This window comes from Cebidichthys violaceus, unplaced genomic scaffold, assembly GCF_023349555.1.
Source record: "Cebidichthys violaceus isolate CVI_PGR_0920_01 unplaced genomic scaffold, fCebVio1.0.p SCAF_23, whole genome shotgun sequence".
Lineage (NCBI taxonomy): Eukaryota > Metazoa > Chordata > Actinopteri > Perciformes > Stichaeidae > Cebidichthys > Cebidichthys violaceus.
The window spans coordinates 1,758,075-1,782,093 of NW_027176406.1; the positions used below are offsets into that span (position 1 = coordinate 1,758,075).

Here is a 24,019-nt window from a genome sequence, read left to right on the forward strand (position 1 = left end):
TTTTATAATACTTTTATTTTGTGTGTGCAGCATACTCCTGTTGTAATTAATGAGCTACATTCTGTACAATACATTTATTATAAACACATTTATATTTCTTCATGTGTGTTTTGGGCCTATGCAGTTTGTGTTTACTTTGTGGGTCTTCTCCCATCACGATAGATATCACTTGATGTAATTTAGCCTTGTACAATATGTTGCAGCAGCAGGATTTTGATGAAATCAGAAATAGAAACCGAGAATATCAAAGTGAATGCTCTTTCTACATAATCTCCTGAAGATCAGCATGACATTAGTTGTAAATGCCATAATTCACCACAGAAGAGATTCGGTATACTGATGGGATAAACCTTTTACTTGAAGCACTGCATCATTTGAGTAGTTGATCTTCGATGCACTCTGTGATGTTAAGCCAATAAGTAGTTGTACTGAAATTTGGCATTAGCGAAGTCAAAACATCTAACTGTGTCTTTTATTAGACAGCATTTAAAGACGGGGCCTCTAAAAAACGGCATTCAAACCCACAAGCAACAGATCCTGGGTCTGCACACCTAAAAAAACAGCTATACCATTTAGCTAATTCCCATCTGGCTCTGCTCCTCCAGTGGGGGTGTGCAATATGACGGAGCCCCTGCCAATAATAAAGCATTAGCATATTGAACTAAACTGATAAAACTGTCAGTCACACGGAGGCTCCAGAGCCAAAATTGTGTGCGTGTGTTTGTGTGTGTGAATGTGACTTTCCCTTTATTGTTTTTTCCCTTTAATATCCACTGTTTTTCTTATCTATGTGCTTTGGCAACACACGTTCATACTGTGCCAATAAAGCCAAATAGAAATGAATAAAAGACAAAAATGCGACAAAGAGAAAAATCTTGAATGAAAAAATCTGAACTTTATAACGTTCCTGCAGGACATCCTGATTTACTGTATTCACTTACCTTGAAATTCTGTGTAATGCAATCTTATCCTATTTGTTAATGTTGTCTTTGATCTCCTCTGTCATATTATTCATACTCGACTTAGTGCTGTGAATATGCCTTTAGACTGTAAAAATTGGGTAAATTATACTGTAGCTTCTGATTATAGCCGTTATAGCCTGTATTGGAAATGTATTCTTTACTCCCAGTTCAATAGGCTACTTTCCATGATGTGTACAGAAACTCTCTTGATAATTTAAAGCACGTCTGAAACGGCATGCAAAGTGTTTTCTTAAGGAAAATATTTGTATTAAACACGCATTTCGATGGTTTCCTCCTCGACTCCAACAGATCGTTTGAAAAGACTGATTGCAAAAGATGAACAGCCAGAGGCAACATCCCCTTCCTCCCCCTCCTCCTACCTCCCTCCCTCCCTCACCCCTTCCTCCTCTCTCCTCCCCCCCTTCGCTCTCCTCATCCATACATCCACGCTTCCTTTCCTCCGCTGCTGGGTGGTGTGTTAGGAGCGCTTGCAGGCAGGACGGCACCGGGGGCTTCCCTTCTGTCTGATGGAGACGGGCTGAGTGAGGGGGGACAAGGTCCGTCCGGCGGAGACCACCTCGAGGATCCCACTGCTTGGACTCCGCTCTTGCTGCTGTAAAAAGCCGGAGGGGGGAGCGGGCACGAGACAGGGGAGCGAGAGAGGAGACACCAGAGGTAAAGGGTCCATTAATGACCTGTTGTTTGTGTGTTTTTGTTTTGCATTTGAGGCAGAAATCGCCGTGGTCGCAGTCAGAAACCAAGGAGGGACATAAAAGCGACATTTGAACCTTGTTGGACTTAATTGTGATCGTTTTAATGATGATTTGGAAAAGAAGAAGCGGAATAACTGAGAGAGCATATCTGTGTGTCCTCCACTGCCCTGCCGTCGTGTTTTTGCTTTCGATCAATTAGCCCTCTGATTTTAATTTCTCTCACGCGCCTGTATGATAGCTGACAAGCAAAAACACGTGAGCTTAATTGATTTGGAGTTAATACATTCAACAGCTAGATTTTCCATTTAGGTTTTTTGATTGTCTGATTTGGGTGTGAAATTGCTCACTGGTGATGCTCATTTTATCATTATTCAAGTAAACAATAGAAACTGCAGCGTGATGTTACACTGCAATTCAATTATGGTCGCAGGCTGGAGCCTTTTAATTTAAAGGAGGTAGGCTGAGAGCGCCGCCTCAAGTCTGGAAAGGAAACTGCAGATGGCTCTGTAGAAGCAAATTGGCATCATTATGAGATTTTGTTAAAAAACACCCGCACAAGTTTTTTCACAATAAGCTCCCAGTGTTTATGTCCAGGAGACATAAAGCCTCTGTTTAATAACACGTCTCCTTGTTTCTCTGCATTCATACTGTAGGCCAGGATGAACCCAAATAACAGAGAAGATAACCTTCTTACACCACCTGATCCTGCAGCTGTGGTTTTAAAATAGGATCTCACCCTAAAAAACAAAGCAGGCCCCTGACTGAGCTGCTTCCTTTTTGTAGACCAGACGTGTCTGCAGGCCGTCAGAGGTGAGCAGGCTGGCAGCGAGGCCGCAGGGTCGATGTGTGGTGACAGAGCTGAATTGTGCGGATGTCCTCCAGCGTTTGTGTAACCACACAGGTGTGCACATAGATGCTTTTTGTGTGTGTGTGTGTGTGTGTGTGTGTGTGTGTGTGTGTGTGTGTGTGTGTTTGCGTTAGGAACAATGTCAATACCCATTTATATTGATGCAAATTGTAACAATAACAGCTCCCTGAGTGAGTGGAAGCAGGTTATTGAGCCTCGTTTCAGCTGCTTTTGTTGGTTTTACACTTTCAGTCATGTTTAATACTGGGTGAAGATGCATGATGGAGCTGGATGTTAAGTCAATTAAACGATTAGCTGATCCTGTATGTATGTACAAATGTATCAGAAACCATCTTGATATTTGATTAATCTATTTTAATTGATATCAATGTAAATAGAATAGTTGGGGGTTTTGGACTGTTGATTGAACAAAACAAGCAATGTTAAGATGTCGACTTGGGCTTTAGGAAATTGTAATGGGCATCTCGCAGTATTATGATGTTTTATAGATCAAACAATTAATCAATTAATAAAGCAAATAATCTTCGGATTGATTGATAATGACAGTAATCAGCTGCAGATGTATTACAAGCTGATACATTTAATAAGTATCAACAGTCTTTTACTTGTAAGAAGTATTTTGGATTATTTTAATTGCTAGCTTTTCTTTGAATTTCCCAGAATTCATTAGTTAAATAAGAAGCTGATTAATTAAAAACTACCTTGTTGTTTATGTTCTGGCTTGACATTCTTTAAACTATACAACTCTTAGTCAAACAGATAACTTGGCCCGTCACAATTTACCCCAAGCCCAAACCGATGCCCGAAATATAGTCAAAACCCCCAAAATATTTATAGAAAAAAGACCAAAACAGCAAATCCTCACATTTGAGAAGCTTGAACCAGTAGAAGTGTTGGTACTTTTGTTTAATTGATCATCAAAATTGTGATTAATGTGGTTAATTTTGTGTCAGTCTTGTCTCTTCTCTACATTGTCACTGTTTCTCTCATTTAATATGCCTCTCACAGATTCTCACACACACACACACACACACACACACACACACACACACACACACACACACACACACACACACACACACACACACACTAAAAAAACACACACACTCACACAAAACTTCTTTTCTTTGGAGTGTATAACCTTGACTCTTGTCACTTTCAGCAAGGCACTGACAGTATGTTTTTTTTGTTTTTTTTATTCTTTCATCTCTGCCTCTTCTTTTACGTTTTAATTCTTTTTCCACTTCGGTCTCCTGTTTCCCGCTGCAGATCCTCCATCATCTGAAGGTCTCCTGCTATTCTACTTCTATGCTCTCCTGCCTCTCCTCCAGGGTGTCTCGGAGATTGTGTTTAACATGCACGCTCCCAAGAGAGTGTAGCTTGTAGTGCCCGAGAGGAGAGTTTGGTGTGTGTGTGTGTGTGTGTGTGTGTGTAGGCTACTTGAAGCACAGAGATGGGCTCGGTGGGAGCGGAGCGCCGCAGGCCCACACCGGTCCAGATGCCCGAGGAGAGGGATGTGTGGAGGGATGGAGGAAGAGCTGGATGGAGGGATGGAGGGAGGGAGGTCTGGAGGGAGGGCAGAGAGAGTGGCGTGGTGCAGAGCTACAGCTTTGACTCGTACCAGCTGGAGGAGGAGGAGATTAGTAAAGACGCCCCGGAGCGAGGAGTGCTGGCGCTGTCCGAGCCCGGTGAGGAAGTTTACATTCTGTCTGTGTGTGTGTGTGTGTGTGTGTGTGTGTGTGTGTGTGTGTGTATGTGTATCTGTGTGTTTGTGTGTGTACTGGTCTTATAAATAGATAGAAAAGCAACAAGGAATATCCGTCTTCTACTCCAAAATACCAGGAACAACAAAGTGTGTTCTTTTCTGTCTCATAATATGCTTAGTGGAGCACCAGCAGCACATTTTTAAATTATATTCTTTATGAGTGTATATACCGGTGGTGGATAGAATATCATGAACATATATAGTAATATCCACAATTACTGCCAGGGTCCCCCAACAACTCCAGGGATTTAGGTGAAATGATGGTGATTTTGCACAAAAGTTGTTCAATGAGAATAACTCCTTTTTTTGCAATAGAGATTATGCATAGTCTGATGGCAAACTGCCCCTTTTTTCCTTTTTTAAAGAAAGCCTTTGCCTGTTTGTAAAATATATTAGTTATATTTCCTGAGAAACAAAAGAGGAAGGACGAGAAGAGATTTATCAGCGAAAGTAGATGGATAGATACATTCTTTACACTAGTGCAGTCGTCTTATTTTAGCAATCAAATCTAGTCTTGTTTCATTTATATTATTATATTCTATAGTCTATTGAAGCAAACTGAAATTAAGATAATTAATGCTAGTAATTAGTTTAGCCCATATGTCCTTGGTGTTTATATTTATTTGGTGAAAATTGTGATCGCAAAAGATAAAACATTTTATGTGACTCATGGACCCATGAAAAAGAAACGGCTAACCCAAGCTAGCTAACCCAAGCTAGCTGCCCTCCTTTGTAGGCTACAATGCACAACGAACACAGTGCAGAAGCCGCTTATGACTCAGCAGATTTGAAGTTAAACAAATGAAAATTAGCATCTAAGCTAACGGTGCTAACATTACACAACTAGCTTCGATTTTCCACATGGAAGCTAGTTAGCCTAGTTAGCTTCAGCTTGCTGAGTGACCAGGAACAGGTGGCTTGTTGATAAAAGACAAAAAAAAACATCTTGTAGTTGACAGTGCTTCATCCAGCAACACCCACGCTACATGTCAATCACACACTTCCACCGAAAACATCCACCCAGAGGCTTGAAGCCACTGTTTCCAAGAAAGGTTTTTATCCTCTGTTGAATTATGCACAAGCTACGGTATCATGACAGTTTATATTTCCTAAAAGTGAGAAGTATTAAAATTTCAGTTAGGCTTTAAAATCATCCCTGAAACAATCAAACTGCACTGATAACCAGTTACCACATTTGTTTCCTTCAATATTTTGACATTTTTCTTCATTTTTGACGTTTTGTAAGACATGCTTTCTGCAGTGTGTGTGTGCTTGTGTTTGCAGATGATGGTGGAGGCCGAGGGAATAAAAACAGTGACAGAGAGAGGAAATGTGTAAAAAACAAACAGGATGCAGGCCTGTTCAGAGAAAATTGCTGTGTTGCCTGGTTACTCCGGTTGCACAAAGGGCACGTTAATCAGATCACAAGTGACCAAGGACACAGCCTACAGCGAGGGCCCTAGATTTTCAGACAGCTCTCTTTCTTCTTTCTTTATCCTTTGCCTCTGTCAGTCTCAATATCTCAGTGTACAGCTAACAAAATAGAAGTATGCAGTCTGTCGCTTCCCTTAAAGAAGAGAGAGAAACAAAGGTTTTGAAAGACAGACTGAATTAATCCTAGTCATTAAAGTTCATCACCTATACTCTACAATGTGTAGTTCTACTGAATGGCTTTAGGAAAAGTATAAGGAGGTCAGAAAAGGGGGGGAGGGGCATTTTTCTTGTGGCTAAAGTTAGAGCTTTCTGGCATTTTTGGGGAGAGCAGGAGAGAGTCTTATTCTTTCCAGCCTAAATTGTTCTTTTTTGAGGTGTCGGAACAATACCTTCGGCCTTTTATCTCACCCCGTAGCTAAATCGTTAGGATTTCGGATTAATTGTCCTCTTGAAATTCTTTTACGGCTAATGCCCTAGGCGTTCTCAATGGGATGCAACCCCAGCACCCTGTATATAATAGTTATTTACATCGTCTATACTTTGCTATTGCCTATTGTGAACATTCTCACCCTTTTATGACTAACTCGGCTAAGTCTTCACTCAGGGAACTGACCTTAAGCGCCTCTGCATGCTTCAGTCGTCACTTCTGATCACACCATCAACGGACAGGGGAAGAGGGTTAATTTGTTCTAAAGGATCAGAATACTTTGTTTGCTTCAGACACTTACAAAATGTAAGGCTGTATTTTTACTTAAGTTTTTCACACAAAAATCACATACAACAATTTCAATTCAATGAAACAGTCATAGTGCTATAATACTAACTAATTCTAGCACTCCTATGATCAGTTTTCACTGATTTTGCTATGAGGTTTAATGTCCAGGCTCTCTGCTAGAAATCTCCCCCTTTCTCTTCTCTCTGCTCTGCTCTGTGTCTCTGCATGTTTTTGCTGGAGTTTTGCAGGCTCTCTCCGTTTGCTCTGTCTGTGAGGTTTTTTTTCTTGTTTTTTTTCTAAGTGGATAAAATAGCAGAAGTCTCTTCTGAAGGGTAAGACAGTAGAAGGGTCTTCTTGTCCTCTATTCTAAGGGGGGTAAGACTACTTTATATAAGGCATATATGCAGTTTATATGGTTAATCACTTCTATCAAAAATTAAAAAGGTTCAGTGGTTATATGTTGATTCAAAAAGGTTACAGGTTATAACAGTTACTTTTATACTTTACGATCTTTCAACAGTGTCAAGAGGAGGGTTCAAATATAACATTAATAACCATAGAGATTGTCCTGCTCCAGAAGTCCACCTCCGTCACCACCCAAATCATCTTCGCACAGTCCCAGAATATGTCAGAAAGGTTTGTCATTTGTGAAATGTTAGTTACACAGTGAGGGCGGTGCTGTGGTTTTTTTTATTGGATTTTCTGTTAATGAGGTTTGAGTTTCTGCAGGCGGCGATCTTTTCTTCTGTCAGTGCAGCCATAGTGATGTTCTCTGCTCACTACACAGCTAATGCCAGGTTGTTGTTTTTATACCCCAGAAACAACAAACCCGACAGAACAGCAGAAATGGAAAATCTTTTGGGAAGTGTATGTTATGAATTCATTGCCATTGCATGGTTATTGAAATAGGCATTTATTTACAAGAAACATAACATTCATTACTGAGGAATCAAGTTCATCATCATCAGATGAATCAGGAAAATAATTGATCCGTCCTCGGTACCATTATAACAAATTACATTAAACATTAAGAAGTGAAATACATTTTTTCTTTTCTTTCCTTTATTGGGCTATAAAATGTAAATGCTCAGAAATGGTTTGGAGCAGTTAATAGTAGGCTCACGGGATTAGTAAAGGATTATGAACAGTTGTATGAGGAACCTGCACATCACACTTAAACCATGAAACAGAATCAGCAGCAAAACACAAAAGTCCATTTTTAGCTGAAACTACTCAGCTAGTCTATGATCAGCAGTTCCTCTGATCAATCTCTGATGTAACAGGAACGAGGTCCTCTGCTGCATTAGCTGCTCCATCATTGGAGCGGAGGCGTTACTGCTGCTGCTACAGCTTCATTCATCCTGATTAGCTTTAATGAAAATCGAGTGTGTGGGCTCCAGACCTAATTCAGAAGTTTTTAAGTCATTTTTATCCCCACTGTTTGAGTGTTATTTCATACTCTTGTAATTCTCTAACCTATGACTCCTTTCTTCCCCCTCAGACTTTGAGGAGCCGATCCCTGACGACCGTTACCATGGCATCTACTTTGCAATGCTATTGGCTGGCGTGGGTTTCCTGCTTCCCTACAACAGTTTCATCACTGACGTGGACTACCTGCACCACAAGTTTGAAGGTATAAATGTGCATGAAGAAACCTGTGAATGTTGATAGATAACTGCACCTTTTTAGAGAATGCATGAGTTCTACAGACACATGCACACCTGGAAAGTACACATTCAAATACAACTCCCACGAGTCATGTGTTTGTGTGTGTTTCAGGGACCTCCATAGTGTTCGACATGAGTCTGACGTACATCCTGGTGGCTCTGCTGGCCGTCATCCTCAACAACGTGCTGGTGGAGAGACTCAGCTTGCACACCAGAATCACTGTGGGTAAGTCAGGCAGGAACCCGCTCACAGATGGAGCTTTAATTGTGAAACATTTCTCATTATGGGAACTTCTGCTGTTACTCTTTTATTAATGACCCTCTGGGACCCTCCAGGCTTATCAGAACAGAATACGCAGAGTGAAAATGGAGAAGACAGTATAAAGAGAAAGAGAAAAATATACTCCGCCACAATTGTCCCGTGGGTTTTGTTGATAAAATGTTTCAAACAAACTTTGCCCAAGACTATGAGCTCACAAGGGGCCGTCTTTCAAGACTGTGGGTATTTTTTGTTTTGTTTTTAGTTTCTTTAAAATCTTGCATCATCTTCAGTTTTGCTGTCAGCTTTCAAAACAGTTTTAAAGCAAACTCACTGTGCTATTTACGTAGACTATTCAGATACAAGCATGCACATTGAGGCAGACTTTGCATCAAGTTTGTCGAAGACGAAGCCTGATACTGGAGAGATTTAACTTTGGCCCCAAATTATTCATTAAAAAGGAGTTTTTTAATGCTAGTACACATCTTTGCAAATATTAAAGCTATTCAGCCTACCCCGTATGAAAATATAAAATCTTTAAAAATGTATGTCCCCCTAGGATCATTTTGAAATCATTACACATACGTTGCATGTAAGAGCAAGGCTTCACCACCTCTGCAGCTTAAAATAGCTCTGCTCTCATCCTTGAGGAAATGTCTTTTGAAGTGTGTTGTCGGCTGGAGAGCTTGTCTCTGGAGTTTACAAACTCAGGATCGGATCTCAGATGGAAGCGATACTTGCTCTCACGTCGGCCCTGTCGAGTATGTGTTCAGTAATGCCATCGCAACGTGACGTGGCGTCTCTTCACTTGACTGTCTGTCTGTCTTTCTCTTTCTTTGCAGGTTACATATTCGCTCTGGGGCCGCTGGTCTTTGTCAGTGTGTTTGATGTGTGGCTGGCCAAGTTCACCACCAGGCAGGCTTACATCATCAACCTCGTGTCAGTGGGAGTGGTGGCCTTCGGATGTACAGGTATCTGTCTGTCTGTCTGTCTGTCTGTCTGTCTGTCCATCCATCTCTCCATACAATAGATATGCGGTACATATGCAGTACAGGGCATTCTTTAAAGCTGCACTAATCAATATTACATATCGACAATGGGTCAGATGTTTAATGAAAAAAACCAACAACAGGGAGTTATGACTCTACTGTTCCTTAAAGATCCACATTTTAACGACTCTCAGCTCATTATTTGAGTTTTCCAGGATTGCAACTGTTTCTCAGCTACAGAGCTGTAAAAACCCACTGTGCTCTACCGGCCCAGCAACAAACAGACAGCTGACAGACAAAGTTAGCGACTAGCTGGTGAACATAGTGGAGCATTTAGCAGCAAAAGATCCACATATATGTATATTCCATTAATATCTATGAACTACCGCCTGTTTTGTCATTGTTTTCTTTTGGCGAAGATGTCATCTTGTGGCACATTTTCTGTTCACTGTTTATGACTTCACATGAAGAACAAAGGTGAATTTTCTGTTTACAGTTCATGAAACACATTGCTTTGCATTTTTTTGTGTTCTATAGCATTGACTTTTCCTAGTAAACTTTGACCTGATGCTGAAATGGGATTCTAAAAAGCTCAGAGTGATACACAAGAGCTTTCAGCTCAACAACAAAACATCTTGTTCAGTACAGTAAGCAGTCAGTGTCGACAAAGAGTAGTAATAAACAGAGATTTGTATCTGAGAAACATTTCCAGGGTTGACTGCCATTGACTGGCACTGACCAATTGACACAATAACTTTTGCAGACAAACAATGGAGTTGTGTTTTTCTATGAAACAGTTGTGAGAGTTGCTCTTACAGTTTAGAGAATGTTAAGACTAGCTAAACCAATTGAGAAAAACATTAATACGGTGATAATATGTCAATGTTGGCGGTTAAAGTGTTCATGATGTTCTAAAGTCTACCTCCTTTTTATCATGTAGAGAGTAATACAAAACTGTGGTGCTCAGTCAGAGCTGTCAAAGGAACAAGCGGCAGAAGAGGTTTCAGTTCTCAGCTGCTGCTAAGGACCCTCATACACTGAGCCAGTTTCCTGACTGTGAGTGTGATCACAGAGCATTCAGCCAACAGTAGAAAGACTTTAATTAGCGGCGGTGCTGAGGTCAGAGTGGCTTCTCCCTCGAGTGGTGTGTAAAGGTTCAGGAAGTTATGCCTCTAAATGAATTGTGTTGTTTCAATGTTGACTGTTTGCGCTGATAAACCCTTCCTCATCCCTCCCCAGTGCAGCAGTCCAGTTTCTATGGTTACATGGGGATGCTGCCCAAGAGGTACACACAGGGGGTGATGACTGGAGAGAGTAAGTACGCTCACACAGACAAAGAATTGCGCACGCACATCCATATCCCTGGTATCACCTCCCTCGCGCCCATTCCTTTTAATTTCCTCTGGCTACTTCTCCCTTTGTTCCTTCCAGGTACAGCAGGTGTGATCATCTCCCTGTCGCGCATCTTCACCAAGCTGCTGATCCCCGACGAGAGGAGGAACACGCTCATCTTCTTCCTCGTCTCCATCAGCATGGAGATGCTCTGCTTCCTGCTTCACCTACTGGTCCGCCGCTCTCAGTTTGTCCGCTACTACACCAACCACGCCCAAGGCAAAGGTCCGGTCAAAGGACACGACCCGCACGACAACGGGACAGGATACCGAGTTCACCACGATGTCACCGCAGAGGAAGTAAGATTTGTAAGTTTGTGGACAGTTTATCGGCTCTATCGTGTGTATGTGTGTGTTGTGTATGCATGCTGTGAATATTTCATGTTAGTAGCATTATGTTGGTCCAATGGTCTGTCAGCTAATCTCTCATTTAATAGAGTTGTGAAATAGTGCAGAGACATTCACCATACCTATACTGACTTTGGTGACTTCTCCTCTAGCACCACCATGGGGCTCACATTTGTGTTGTTTAGTGAAACCTTAACATTAGATGACATTTTCTAATCAAAGTTTAGTCTACATGTTTCATTCATTTAATCCTTCATAAATGTTGCAACAGCAAGACATGGAGGAAACGTTAGGCCTCTAAACTGTGGTGTCATGCAACTCCCATGTCCTTGTTGATATCTGTGAGGAGTGTATGTGTGTGTCGCTTCTTCAGTGGGAGCGTGCACACAGGGATGGAGGGCTGTGTGGGTTTTAAAATGCAGTATCATTTATTTAAGCTGCGCTGGGCTGCTTTTTGGCTGCCACTCAGAAAGAGAAATATTGAGAGAGGAAGAGAAAGGGATTTTGGGAGGGGTTATTAGGGATGGAAGTGATGATGCGGAAAAAAAGATGAGGAAAGATGTAATTTTAGAGAGAAAGAAAGAGGTTGAGGCCTCTTGCGAACAGAAAGAAAATGAGAGTCACGACACTGAGAGGAAAAAGGTTGTAGGAGAAAACTGTTGAGGCAAAGAAATGAGACACTGGGGAGAAACACAACTAAGAAAAATACAAAATATGAGTGAAAAATGAAAGAAGAAGAGGTACATCCACTTTGTATTCATGCTTAAAGCAGCACTTTAAAGCCTGAAGACATGGAGCTGATATTACTCATCACAATGTGTGTGTGTGTGTGTGTGTGTGTGTGTGTGTGTTCAGAGCCTTCAAAGGAAGACACATCACCTCAGGCTGTCATCTTTTCATGTGTTTGTCCGCCATTACACACAATACAAGCATGTGAGGGACCCCCCCTGTGTTTGATAGTAATGTGTGTGTGTGTGTGTGTGTGTGTGTGTGTGTGTGTGTGTCGTTTTCTGCATCTGGGGGCTGATTCAGGCAGCTCTTTGTTCTGGTTGCCTGGGGATACCGAGCGCTCTATGCTAAGGGATAATCAAGAAGAGTGGTGCCTTCTGGCCCACAAGTTCCTCCAATCAACTAATGGATCTGTGTGTGTGTGTGTGTGTGTGTGTGTGTGTATGTGTGTGTGTGTGTGTGTGTGTGTGTGTGTGTGTGTGTGTGTGCGTGGGCCTGTGTGATGTGCATATGAAAAGGTGTGTGTTTATTATTAAGAAGCATGACTAGAAGAATGTGCTTATATGTTTGAATAAAGAGGAATAAAGTGTTTGTAGACTGTGTGTGTGTGTGTGTGTGTGTGTGTGTGTGTGTGTGTGTGTGTGTGTGTGTGTGTGTGTCTGGGTGTCTGGAACTTATTTGCAGTCCAATCTGTAGTCTCTCCATTATCATTACGTCAACCTACAGCCACTCACAGTGATCATCTCTAATACTCGCTGCCATAAAAAGCTGATGTCATGCAGCCAGGAGGCCAGTCTTAATGAAAAAAAACCTGAAAATATGAAGACAACTAAATCGCTGCAAGAGAATATGTTTATTTACGGTGTATGGCTGCCTCTAGTGTTTTCTTAATGAACTGTTGACGTCTTTCAAAAAGCCTTGACTTTTTATTCGGGAAATGAGGAACAAAATGAGGAAGTTTACCAAGTAATTATTAATATGACCCCTTTAATAATTGATCATTAAAGTGGTCATATGTTTGGAATTAAATTGTTGATTTAATGTCGATGACTGGCCTCAAATGTTTTTCTGCTCGTCATGTGTTTGTTTCATTAAAGCATTGAGTAAACGGTCTGTGTGTGTGTCTCTCTTCAGGGAAATGGTGGGACAGCACCGACCCCTTCAGAGGAAGTCATTGAGGACTTTGAGGGTGGGACTTATGTGCGATTCGATGCCCCAAAAGCCAAGATAAGGAGGAGCTGGCCTGGTGTCCGCGGTACGCTCTCTTTTAATCCCGTGTACTCGCTGCTCAGTTACCCTCTGGCTCCAATAGATGGACTTGAAATTGAAATGCATTCATGGGAAGAGGAGAATATTCGTAGAGGATTAAACTGTTCAAGTGAGAGCTTTTAAATATCACCCTTTGTGTCTGTGTGTCTTCTCTATGCAGACATGATCTTGCATCGTTATGTGGTGTCCCGTGTGATCTGGGCCTACATGCTGTCTATAGCAGTGACCTACAGCATCACCTTGTGTCTGTTTCCCGGACTGGAGTCAGAAATACGAAACCCCACCTTAGGAGAGTGGCTACCCATCCTCATCATGGCCACCTTCAACATGTCGGACTTTGTTGGCAAGGTGAGACGCACATTTGATCACCAAATGATGTGGTGATGCTTCAGAGAAAATACAGTAACATTTAAATATTATGTCGCACATATTCCACATGATCTCAAGGCCATTTTCATTCTGAAATGTTATCTTTCTAGAAAATTGTACTTACTTTTTGAATTGTGACTGGTGACATAAAATAATTTCCTTTCATAAAAAGGTGGTAGTTTCCCCAAACTTCCATCTTATCAGAGCTGTAATCAGCCAGAACAACTGAAAACACCTTTGTTGGTCTGCAGCGCCTTTAAAAAAGATTTTATGGATTAATTCTGTTTCATTCCAATCACATTTTAACTAGCTGCATAAAATATTTAAATTTGGAAAAAAAGCTTTTTTTAATGATAGTTTAGAGGATGTTTTTATTTATCTGTTTTCTGGGCTAGAGCGTCTGACAAGTCAGCTGTAAGAGAAAAGCAGAGAGATTTTTATTTGACAGCTAATAACTGTAGAACATCGTGTGTTGGGTTTAACAGAGCACAGTTTTATTATTAACTTAATTCATTTTTCAAAGAGCAGCTATAATCAATTTTTTCATAATGACAATGGATCACAAGGAGACAGTCAAATTAAATAATCTATGCAAAGACACCATACTAGATGTGATTAATAATTATGAAATATTGATGACAACATCAGGTGGCGTTCAATGAGACTTCAATAATTCCAATCACAGCAGCTTTTCTCATAAACAGAGTTTAATAAGCAAAGAGTAGACTGCAAGGAGTTTCAGTGAGAGGGCACAGTGGTCTTTGCAGTTAATGAATCAAACTGTAAAATATCAAATATAAATAATACCCAGGGAGAAATATGCCCTTGCCCTAAAATACACTTGATCAACTGGGATACCAGCATTCACAATTTCTTTCTGTAACCTCATCATTTATGTTCTAAAATTCACATAGCTCTTGGCAATTCCTATGATTTCACACCCCTTGAGATTCTGGGATTTAATTGTCGGCCTCCATCAGGCTTCTCTGCACAACAGTAGCAGGAAAGAGACAAAGGCACTCTGTAACACTGGAATTGACCTTGTGGAATTGTTAAAGGAGTCGCTCCATTTATTAAACCTGAGAGAAAGAATGGAAAAAAGTCTGGTATATTTTTGGATAATTGCACTTAGCTCAAAGGCTTTATTCAAATATTCAGAAATGAAACCTTATCTGGTGTCCTTAAGTCATAATTTTAACTTTGAAAGTGAAAGTTGTTCTGATTGTACGCTTTGACTTTGTCTTCGCAGCAAATTTAGCATTTTGTTGAAATTGGGGAGTAAAAGATAAAGCGGGCGAAGATAAATTATATCGAAAGTGGGAGAGGAAAATTAAGGTAGCTTAGAGGTAAAAAGATAAAACTCATGATAAGAGAAAGAATAGAGTAGAAAAAACTATTGTTTTACTACTATTGTGCTCTCTTGAAAGTTCCATAAGCAGCTCGTCAACCAATGGCTAAGAGAGTCTCTGCAGAACAGAGACTAATAGTCACCTATCATTTTTAACTTTAATTTCAATGCTTAAAGTTTGTGGTGGGAAAGCAGACTTTAACCCCCAGCATCATTGAAACATTTCCCTGCTCTGTCCTCAGATCCTTGCAGCGCTGCCGTACGACTGGTCCGGAGGCCGCCTGCTCTTCTTCTCCTGCCTGAGGGTGGTCTTCATCCCTCTGTTTGTCATGTGCGTGTACCCGGCCAACGCACCCACCCTGTCCCACCCCGCCTGGCCCTGTCTCTTCTCCCTCCTCATGGGAGTCACCAACGGCTACTTCGGGTCTGTACCGATGATCCAGGCTGCGGGCAAAGTGCCGCCCGAACAGAGGGAGTTGGCAGGTGAGTTAAACTCCTTAATGGGTAAATAAATGTGTGTAAAGATGCATAGGTTGTAAAGGTTGGCACTGTGATGTTGATTTTTATTCTTCTTTCAGTCTAATTTCAGAAACAGCTCCAAAAATAAAACATCTCTAAAACAACTCTAAATGGATTAGTTGATCGACAGAAAAGTAATCATTCAAGTAATTTATCAACCAAAAATAGCTTTCAGAGGTTCCTGCTTTTAAACTGTGACTGTTTGCTGCTTCCCTCTGCAAACTGAGTATCATTGTGTTTTGGACTGTTGGGCGGACAAACAAAGCTATTGTACAAAGCTATGTCCATACAGGAGGAAAGCCTACCAGAACCTCTAAAACGCTCTAATCAGCACAATATATCTTGTTGTTTTAGTCGGTTCAATGGTGTAAAAACGACAAGTTGTGGTTTTTCTATTTCTTGGCTGAGAACAGTCTCTTCATGGAGAAAAGAACTCCCGCTCCGCCCAACAAGTAGTCTCGCACAAAACCTCCCTTTAACACCACAACATACAGTTAGCACACACTTCAGTTTTGTACAGATTAAAGAAACAAGATATAATGTATTCGTTTTTTAACTGTGCTAAAGTGCTAGTCGGTAGATTGTTACTTTATGCTAAGCTAAGCTAATTGGCTGCTGGCTGTAGCTTAATATTTAGCATACAGACATGAGAGTGATATCACTCATCTCGTATAACCCTCAAATGGAAAGCAAATTAGCATTTTTTCTAAAATGTCAAGTTTATAATTAACAACCATTAGTTTAGTATGTACTGAAGTAGCATGCTAACACACTAAACTAAGATAATGCACATTATACCTGCTAAACATCAGCTTGTTGTTGTTGTCAGTACATTAGCATTTGGCTAAAAAGCAGAGCTGCTAACGTGGCTGTAGACTTTTAGTCTCGATTCTTACTGTCTTATATGTCGTAACTGTTCCAGCGGTGTCAGTGTGAGCTTTACTCTGTATCAGCTCTTTATAATGCATTTAATACTTGACTTCTTTACAGGACCCATGAATATATAAGTTTACAATTCCTCCTTAGTATTGTGGAGGCTGGTTTGTGGCATTTTGCCGGTAGCACTTGTTGACTTCTTGATTCTTAATAGTACATTTTGTTCGGACGCCCTCTGGCGTTTCAGAGAATAATGCAACGAACAGCAAGTTCAGCATAAACACCCTTGTGCATGCTCATAGCTTGTGCGCCATCTGCGGAGGCTTGCACTACGGTGCCAAGCGCAGTTATGAACAAAGCTTCCCTCTCTCTGTGTCCCTCCAGGGAACACCATGACAGTCTCCTATATGACCGGCCTGATGGTGGGCTCCGTCGTGGCGTACGCAGCTTACAGTTTTGCTGCCCAAGGACCAGGAACACACGTCAATGCACTCAACATGCACACACATGCCAACGCCACCGGGTACTGAATGTCCACACACAATAAAACACACTTACGGATGTAAACACACATACATGCACACACACTCGCAGCCATTTACAAACACAAGATCCTCCTGGCCAGGAGAAGCAGCGTAGACTGGTGGACTCGAGTCCAGCTGCGGAGGACGAAAAGACATCTGTAAAGAACTCTTTAAAGGTTCATGTTCATACTCTGAGAGATGTATTCTCCTTTGTCCAGATCATGCTTCAATGTGGCTCACTGGATAAAGAAAGTGGAATAAGATACAAAAAATGGAGGAAATTATGTTAAACCGTAAAAACGTAGCCCATTTCTCCACTTTGTCATTCTCCAGCCTGGTGGTCCACTGACCATCAAAAGTCACGGCTCTGCTGTGATGAACTTTTCCCTGGAGGTGAAGAACAGGAGCTGGACATCTGTCAACAGAAGCCCTTAAGAGTGTCTCACAGTGAAGTTATTGTCTGCATGTGTGTGCTAACAGACTGGCTGACATTTGTACAGTGTAAAGTCAAGTGGTTTTTCGCTGCAGGGAACGAACGGTTCACAGTTTTCGAGGAGACCATGTGTCACAGGTCACATATAGGACACATTTCACATTGTTGATATTCACAGTAGAGAGATGATGCCACTGTGGATTTTTCTGGACCAGTTGTTTCAGCTGTTTCCTAATTATAATCTCTGACAACCTCTGACTGCACCATTTTAAAAACTACAACAAGAGCAATTTATAGGCCCAATTTAATTCACAGTGAAACAGAAGCCCCTGTAGTGTGACGTATTTGTGAGTATAATGGAATAATAATATATAGTAAATCCAGTCGCCCCCAATCACATCTGATTGGATATGTTTCAGTACACTTGAGTTCAAGAGTCATCAAAGATATATATTCTAATCATTTATAGGAAGAGCAAAACATTGATACAGAATTCTCCAAAATTATATTTTTCACATATATTTAGCGCAGAAGAAGTGATAACTGTTGACATTGCAACACAGAAATAGAACTTGGAAAATCTGTTTTTAATTTTTATTTTACTGTGCCTTATAAGGAATTACAGTTTTTTAATTAATGACATACACGATTCTGTCAAAACTTGATTTTCTCTGAGTTGTTAAGTTATTTCAATTATAAAAATCCATCCTTTTTGTCAACAGTAGACGCATCAACTGGACTTTATCTCAATTGACTTCCCCCACCAAAAATGTACTGAGATCATCCCAGTCCATCCGGTTTGTCTCCTTCTAATTCAGATTCTCCACATTTATAGAATCTGAATTGGAAAAGTGTTAGTTGTATTTATTTTCAATGATGAAAAACATTTTTCTTATCAGCCTTATAAAGTATATCTGGAAAAAAAAAAGAATAATGTTAAAACTATATGGAGTTGTTATGATTATGTGCATTAGCAGCTGCTGTTCTCTGTTCTTTTTATTTACAATAATGCTAAAAGAAAATGACAAATTTTCCTTTGGGTTCCACATCACTTCTTGTACCCTCTGATGGATGGAAAGAGAACAAAATGTTGGTATAAATTTACCAGATGAGGTAGCATGATGATAGCTGTGTCTTGCAGTTGTGGTTTTGAAAAAATGGTTTGTGTCCCCTCTCTGTCCATATGAACGGTGTCTGTGTGTAACATCTATGTAATGATATGGGATATTTTGGGGAAAACATATATGTGCCAAAAAGTCTGCCTGTTTCTGATCAGTGTTAGGATCTGAGAAAAGAGAGAATGTAATTCTGTGAACAGTTTAACAGGATAGAAGTTGTAAATATATAGAATGAAATGCACTCATGGCGTTTAAGAGCTCTTATTTTTTTCATACAAAAGCCATTAGAAAACATTCATATTTTTTGTAGCTTCATTTAGTAGAACCAATCTAGAAAACACTTGTTTCCTTTATTTTTTCAGCCCCCAGCTTCTTCCCCCACGTATCCTGTTGGATTTGATAAATATTTTAGTCATAAGAGGATCTCTGCAGAGTTCAGACTTTATACATTATGAAGAAAACTCGCCTCAGTGTAGAAAGTCATGAAGCGCACTACATTATGTAGGTGACGGCTTAAATGGAGCCTAATGTCAGAGCTGTTTGAAGAATGGTAGGGTGCCATTTGGGAGCTAACCTCATTACTGTATGTATGTCCCACTGTGCTGACGGTGTCACATTGCCTGAGGCCTCTCTCCTTGCAGAGCTGTTCGGTTTGAAGGTGTTTTTAGTTATTTTTTGTCAGATGTGTCGTTAAAGGACATGAAAAGTCTCTTTCCTTCTCTGTCTCTCTGTCTCTCTCTGGCAGAAACCTTAGGGACATTCGAGAGAAGGGAGATCCCACGTTTCAAAGAGTTACATGTTAAACTCGTATTTCTTTCAACCCTTTGAGTTAATTTAAAGGACAAGTTTGACATTTTGGAAAATACACTTATTCGCTTTTTTTGAGAGAGTTAGATGAGACGATTGATACCACTCTCTATTGTACTACAGCCAGCAGCCTGTTAGCGTTAATGCACAGCAAAAAAAAAAGCCTGGCACCGTCCAAAGGTAACAAAAAACCTTCAGCACATAAAACAGGACATAAGAAAGTAAAACAGCAAATTGTCATTTTTACTCTTTAGTGATTAGTGCCTATGAGTTAGATAATTAAGTAGGTAGATTTTGTTACCTTTGAACAGAGCCAGGCTAGCTGTTTCCCCCATGTTTACACTCTTTAGGCTAAGCTAAGCTAACTGGCTACTGGCTCCAGCTTTTTATTTAGTGTAGCAATATGAGAGTGGTATCACTCTCTGCAAGAAATCAAATGAGCCTATGTGTCACAAAATGACAAACTATTCCTTCAAAATTAATAAATGGATGATTATTGGCTTATGCTTCATTACTTTTTATGTAAATGAGTAAGATATTCTAAATAAGTTATCTTATCATAAAACCTTTTTTTTGTTTTAATCAGCAACATAGTGATCTGGCAGTGACAGGTTAAGCTGCACTGGAGAAACTGAATCAGAACATGAAATCAGTCCCTTAATGACACTTTGATCCGACACTTCAGAATCTTAATAATGAACTACTCTAAGAAAGGCTGTATGCTCACTCAGGTTTTTTCTGATGAATTATCTATCATTTCAGAACATATGGCGGAGGCTGTGGCTCAGAAGAGCGGGTTGTCCTTTAACCACTCTTACTGTCCGCATGTTGAAATATCCTTGAGCGAGACACTGAACCCCAAGTAGCTCTCTGAGCCCACTGCTCCTAATTATTTAGGATGGGGTAAATGCAGAGGTCAAATTTCAGGTATGTACCTGTATGTATGTATATGATGATTGTAATTAAGTTCTAACATATTTTTGACATTAGCTGACAGGAAGTGCTCTGACTAAGTCACTGTGACAAGAAAGAAGAGTCAGGTAGGAAGAGGCAGATGGAATATTTGGATAGCAATTATAGTAAACTATAGAGCAGAAAAGTAAAGATACTCATGATGGGATGAAGTTTACTCCACTTCTGGGGACGACATTCAATCTCCACCTGCAAACAAACACAATAACGTTTACTCCTGCATTTTACCTCATCCTCAAGCTCTAATATCTGTCAGCTGCCATGTGACTTCCTATGTTTGTATTTTCCTCCCAACTGAGAGCAAATCATTTATTTAGAAACCGCGTCATGCTGAACACCCATGTGACTGCACACTGTGAAACACCAGGGTGGTGTAAATACAGAGATTAAGCTGTATATATGTATCTACTGTAACATAACATTTTGCAGATGATATTTGTTGATGATGTTTGTTGCAGATGATATTTGTGAAAAAGAATAGTTTAATAGTGATCCAGAATTCTTAGTGTGGATCACTATTAAACTAGATTCAGCCTTATTTGTGCAGTGTCTAATTTAGATTTTTGCTAAATATGTGCATGTTAACAGAATGATTCATGAACAGACCTGTCTTGTTTCATAAGAGGACGATTATCTTTAGCTCGATATATCAGTAGGAGTTCTAAAGGTTAACCTGGATTGGAGCAAATTGTGGCCTTTCAGCTCTTGATGTTTGATTCCTGACGCTATTTATCCGCAACAAATTCTACTCATTGCTTAATCAAAAATGTGACTAATATCTTCAAGAACTTGCTAATTTATCAGAAGGTGCAAAATTCCCCAATCATGTGAACTGATTTTTTTTTTTTTTTATGTCATATGATTTCAGTTTCACAACAGTCTGTTTTTGCCCATGCAGCATTGTGTCAGAGCGTAATAAAGTTGTTTACATCTGTGTCTGCTGTGCTGTTGTGATTTATGCTGTTACATTTTTACATGGAAGGAGATCAGAGGTCCTTTGTGCCTATATCAAAACAGGAAGACACCTCATTTGTCAGATTTGTCCTGTTTAAACAGCTGTGAGCAGAACAGATCTGCACCTCTTGTTCTCTCTCTTTTTCTTGAGCTTTTACAAATACAGACAATTTTATAAATGTTTGATGACCATATTACTTAGAGGGAGTTTGTGTTAAGAATGAAACATTAGCAGCAGGTTTGCTCCCTTTTTCAGTGCCAGATGTAGTCAGCAAGTTTGCGGTTGCAGAACAAGGTTTCTCATCCTCAGTGCCATGACAGCAAGCGCCTGCCCTGCTGAAGTGTCCTTGAGCAACCGTCTGAATGCCTTTGCTGCGGAGGGGGCAAGAGAAATGAGAGTTCATTCTGCAGGGATCATCACTAAGTGAAATTAAAGTTGTATTAACTGCTTCTTTCCAGCAGAGAGAGCTGCAGCTCAGAGAACATCATCGAGGACCGTCCAGGAAGAGGACTTTGGGTATAAATGGACACTGTAAAAGATTTATATCACAGATCAGAGATTGAGCTTCATATCTGTCTTACAGAGCCCCATAAAATGAAAGAAAGAAGTTATCTTAGAGGGAGAACTTTTGTACCTTTGACCTTCCTGTTGCATCACAGTGTCTCTAGGACACACAACCATACAAGGAGGACATCTAACTTTTGTTCATAGGGCTATAGAGTTCGAAGTGTGTCTCTGTGTTTGTCTGTGTGCATTTGCGCCTGTGCGTGTGTGTGTGTGTGTGTGTGTGTGTGTGTGTGTGTGTGTGTGTGTGTGTGTGTGTGTGTGTGTGTGTGTGTGTGTGTGTGTGCTAATTTTGGATGTGGCTGCAGGGAAAGAAAGTCTCTTGTGTGTGAGACAGAGCAACCGATCATTAGTCATTCTGCTCCACATACTGTAGAGAGGAAGAGAGTAGGAGGAGGAGAAAGATGGAGGAGTTAGAGGAAGGTAGAAAGTGAGTGGAAGGGTAAAGGAGGTCTGGTGGTCTGCCCTCCGCTCTGACTGCGTCTTACATTGAATGGTGCTGTGTTTTAAAGGTCAATATATGCTCCTCAAATGGATTGTAATGTCTCGGTATGAGGAAACAAATGATGAGAAAACTCAAAACAGCACTGTTGTTGGTGCTCTCACAGCTTCCTTTCACTAATTGGACACCAACATTATCTGTCTGCCTATGACTTGTAATCATCTGTTTTTGCAAGAAACTTGCGTTGAACGGCCAATTTGTGCAATTAAAAGCAAATTAAATTTCTTCAATCAAAATGAATGCAGAGCAGTGTCAATCTTCTCAGCTATCAACTTCAAAGGGCCATTTATTGATGTGAAAATAGTACATGTGGCATTTACACATCATTAAAATGAGTCCTCTTCTTCTTTACTGTCTCTGTGGTGTGGCTCAAATCCTATTAAAGAAGGAATTAAGAGCTATGGGAAGACAGATATGATGCATTGAAACTGTCACCTTTTCTGTCTTTATACCCTTATATTGTAGCAGAGCAACTCATAATACATCTAGAGACAAATCAGTTACTGTATCAACAACAATTTGGATTCAGACCCAAACATTCTACTGAGACTGCCATCTAATTGAAAAAATAAAAGGTCTTTTGGATAAAGGCCATGCTGTGGGAGCAGTTTTCTTAGACTTAAAAAGGCTTTCGATACTGTTAACCACAGTGTGTTGATATCCAAACTTCCCAAATTTCAATTTTCTGATCATGCCTCACGATGGTTTGACTCGTACCTCAGGGAATCACTGTATAACCAGACATTAAAAATTATGGACAAAAAACCAATGAGGTGGCACCATCTTAGAAAAACACAATATGTTCAGCTTTGAAAGCTTCATAAGCTACTCCAACTTAAAGCTTATTTTTAAATGCCTACATGGTCATGCTCCTTCCCTGCTTAATGACTTTGTTACAAGACAGCAGCAGAGTGAACACACGGGCCTCAGTAAACAGGAACTGTCGCATTGCATTACGCAAAACCTCATTTGGACAATCAGTCTTCTCTGTTAAAGGAGCAAAACTATGGAACTGTCTACCAACTGAATTGAAAATGCAACACAATTTTAATGTTTTTAATAGAGGTATTAAATCATGGCTAAAAGAGAAACAACATTGTTCTCACACCTAACACCCCTGTAAACACACTTGTACTTTGTGTATCTGTGTATGTATTTTCTTTCTTTTTTTCTATTTTAACTAAGCCTCCTGTGGACAGGTGTTGTAAATTAGCATTTCGCTACAAACACAGTACATCTGGTCTCTGTGCATAAATGTATGTTACAATTCTAATGTTACTGTGATGTCCATATCAAATAAAATAAACATAACATATCAAGGACGCAATCTTTCAGAAGGTATTATTGGAGCCGTCCACTTTTTACAGTCTGAAAACTAACATCATATAAAAAACACCCCGCTCCTCAAGACGAGATGTCAGATGAAAGCAGTGTTTCCTGTGGATGAGTACTTAGTGAAAGACCATACAATACATAATGGGGATGTATTGTGTTTTCACAAAACAAGTCTGGAGAAAATTGTCTTAAATTAAATGGTTAAAAGGATAAACCTGCATTTCAAAACAACTTTTTTTATTTTTACCTTTTAATTTCTCACAAAAATCTCACACACTTGAGAGTTACAAAAAAATTTTTAAAAATAAAAGTCTTGCATTTATAATGGTACTTTAGTAAAAAACTTGAAATATCAAAAATATCAAATCATAAAAACACCATGGAAAGTTTCAAAGTGTAACATTTAAAACATATTATTATTGTTATGACAGTGAAGATTGCGGAACCTTTAGTGCGGTTAGGTGTGTACTTTTATCAGTCGGGACGATTCGGGCTGATTCATTTCTACAACCAGAGCAGCGGGCCGCCGTTTCTACAAAGGGCAAGAAGGTGAGTCAGGACGTCACTGCTGGTCCAACACCAGAGGCA

At 40.2% G+C, this 24,019-nt stretch overlaps 1 protein-coding gene across 4 annotated transcripts; it reads left to right on the plus strand.

The window, feature by feature from the left end:
- Window positions 1-1,441: 1,441 nt before the first annotated feature.
- slc29a4a (solute carrier family 29 member 4a) lies at window positions 1,442-21,009 on the plus strand. 4 transcript variants are annotated; one of them, XM_068718854.1, is made up of 12 exons: window positions 1,442-1,637; window positions 2,329-2,485; window positions 3,813-4,231; window positions 7,959-8,090; window positions 8,237-8,350; window positions 9,226-9,354; window positions 10,612-10,686; window positions 10,804-11,072; window positions 12,975-13,095; window positions 13,270-13,457; window positions 15,069-15,309; window positions 16,606-21,009. In XM_068718854.1, exons 3-12 carry the CDS (start codon window positions 3,997-3,999, stop codon window positions 16,749-16,751), a joined length of 1,650 nt encoding a protein of 549 aa, XP_068574955.1. In that variant the 5' UTR covers window positions 1,442-1,637; window positions 2,329-2,485; window positions 3,813-3,996; the 3' UTR covers window positions 16,752-21,009. The 4 variants fall into 4 exon arrangements, with proteins under 4 accessions (XP_068574955.1, XP_068574954.1, XP_068574957.1 ...); XM_068718853.1 differs by lacking the exon at window positions 2,329-2,485; XM_068718856.1 differs by lacking the exon at window positions 2,329-2,485 and having other exon boundaries at window positions 10,804-11,063.
- The last annotated feature ends 3,010 nt before the right edge of the window (window positions 21,010-24,019 follow it).

Excerpts from the sequence above, each read along its gene's own strand:
- slc29a4a (XM_068718854.1), top strand. The coding sequence starts at position 3,997 with ATGGGCTCGGTGGGAGCGGAGCGCCGCAGGCCCACACCGGTCCAGATG. Across the intron at positions 13,458-15,068 it reads TGTCGGACTTTGTTGGCAAG|ATCCTTGCAGCGCTGCCGTA; the intron begins GTGAGACGCACA and ends CTCTGTCCTCAG. Across the intron at positions 15,310-16,605 it reads CGAACAGAGGGAGTTGGCAG|GGAACACCATGACAGTCTCC; the intron begins GTGAGTTAAACT and ends GTGTCCCTCCAG.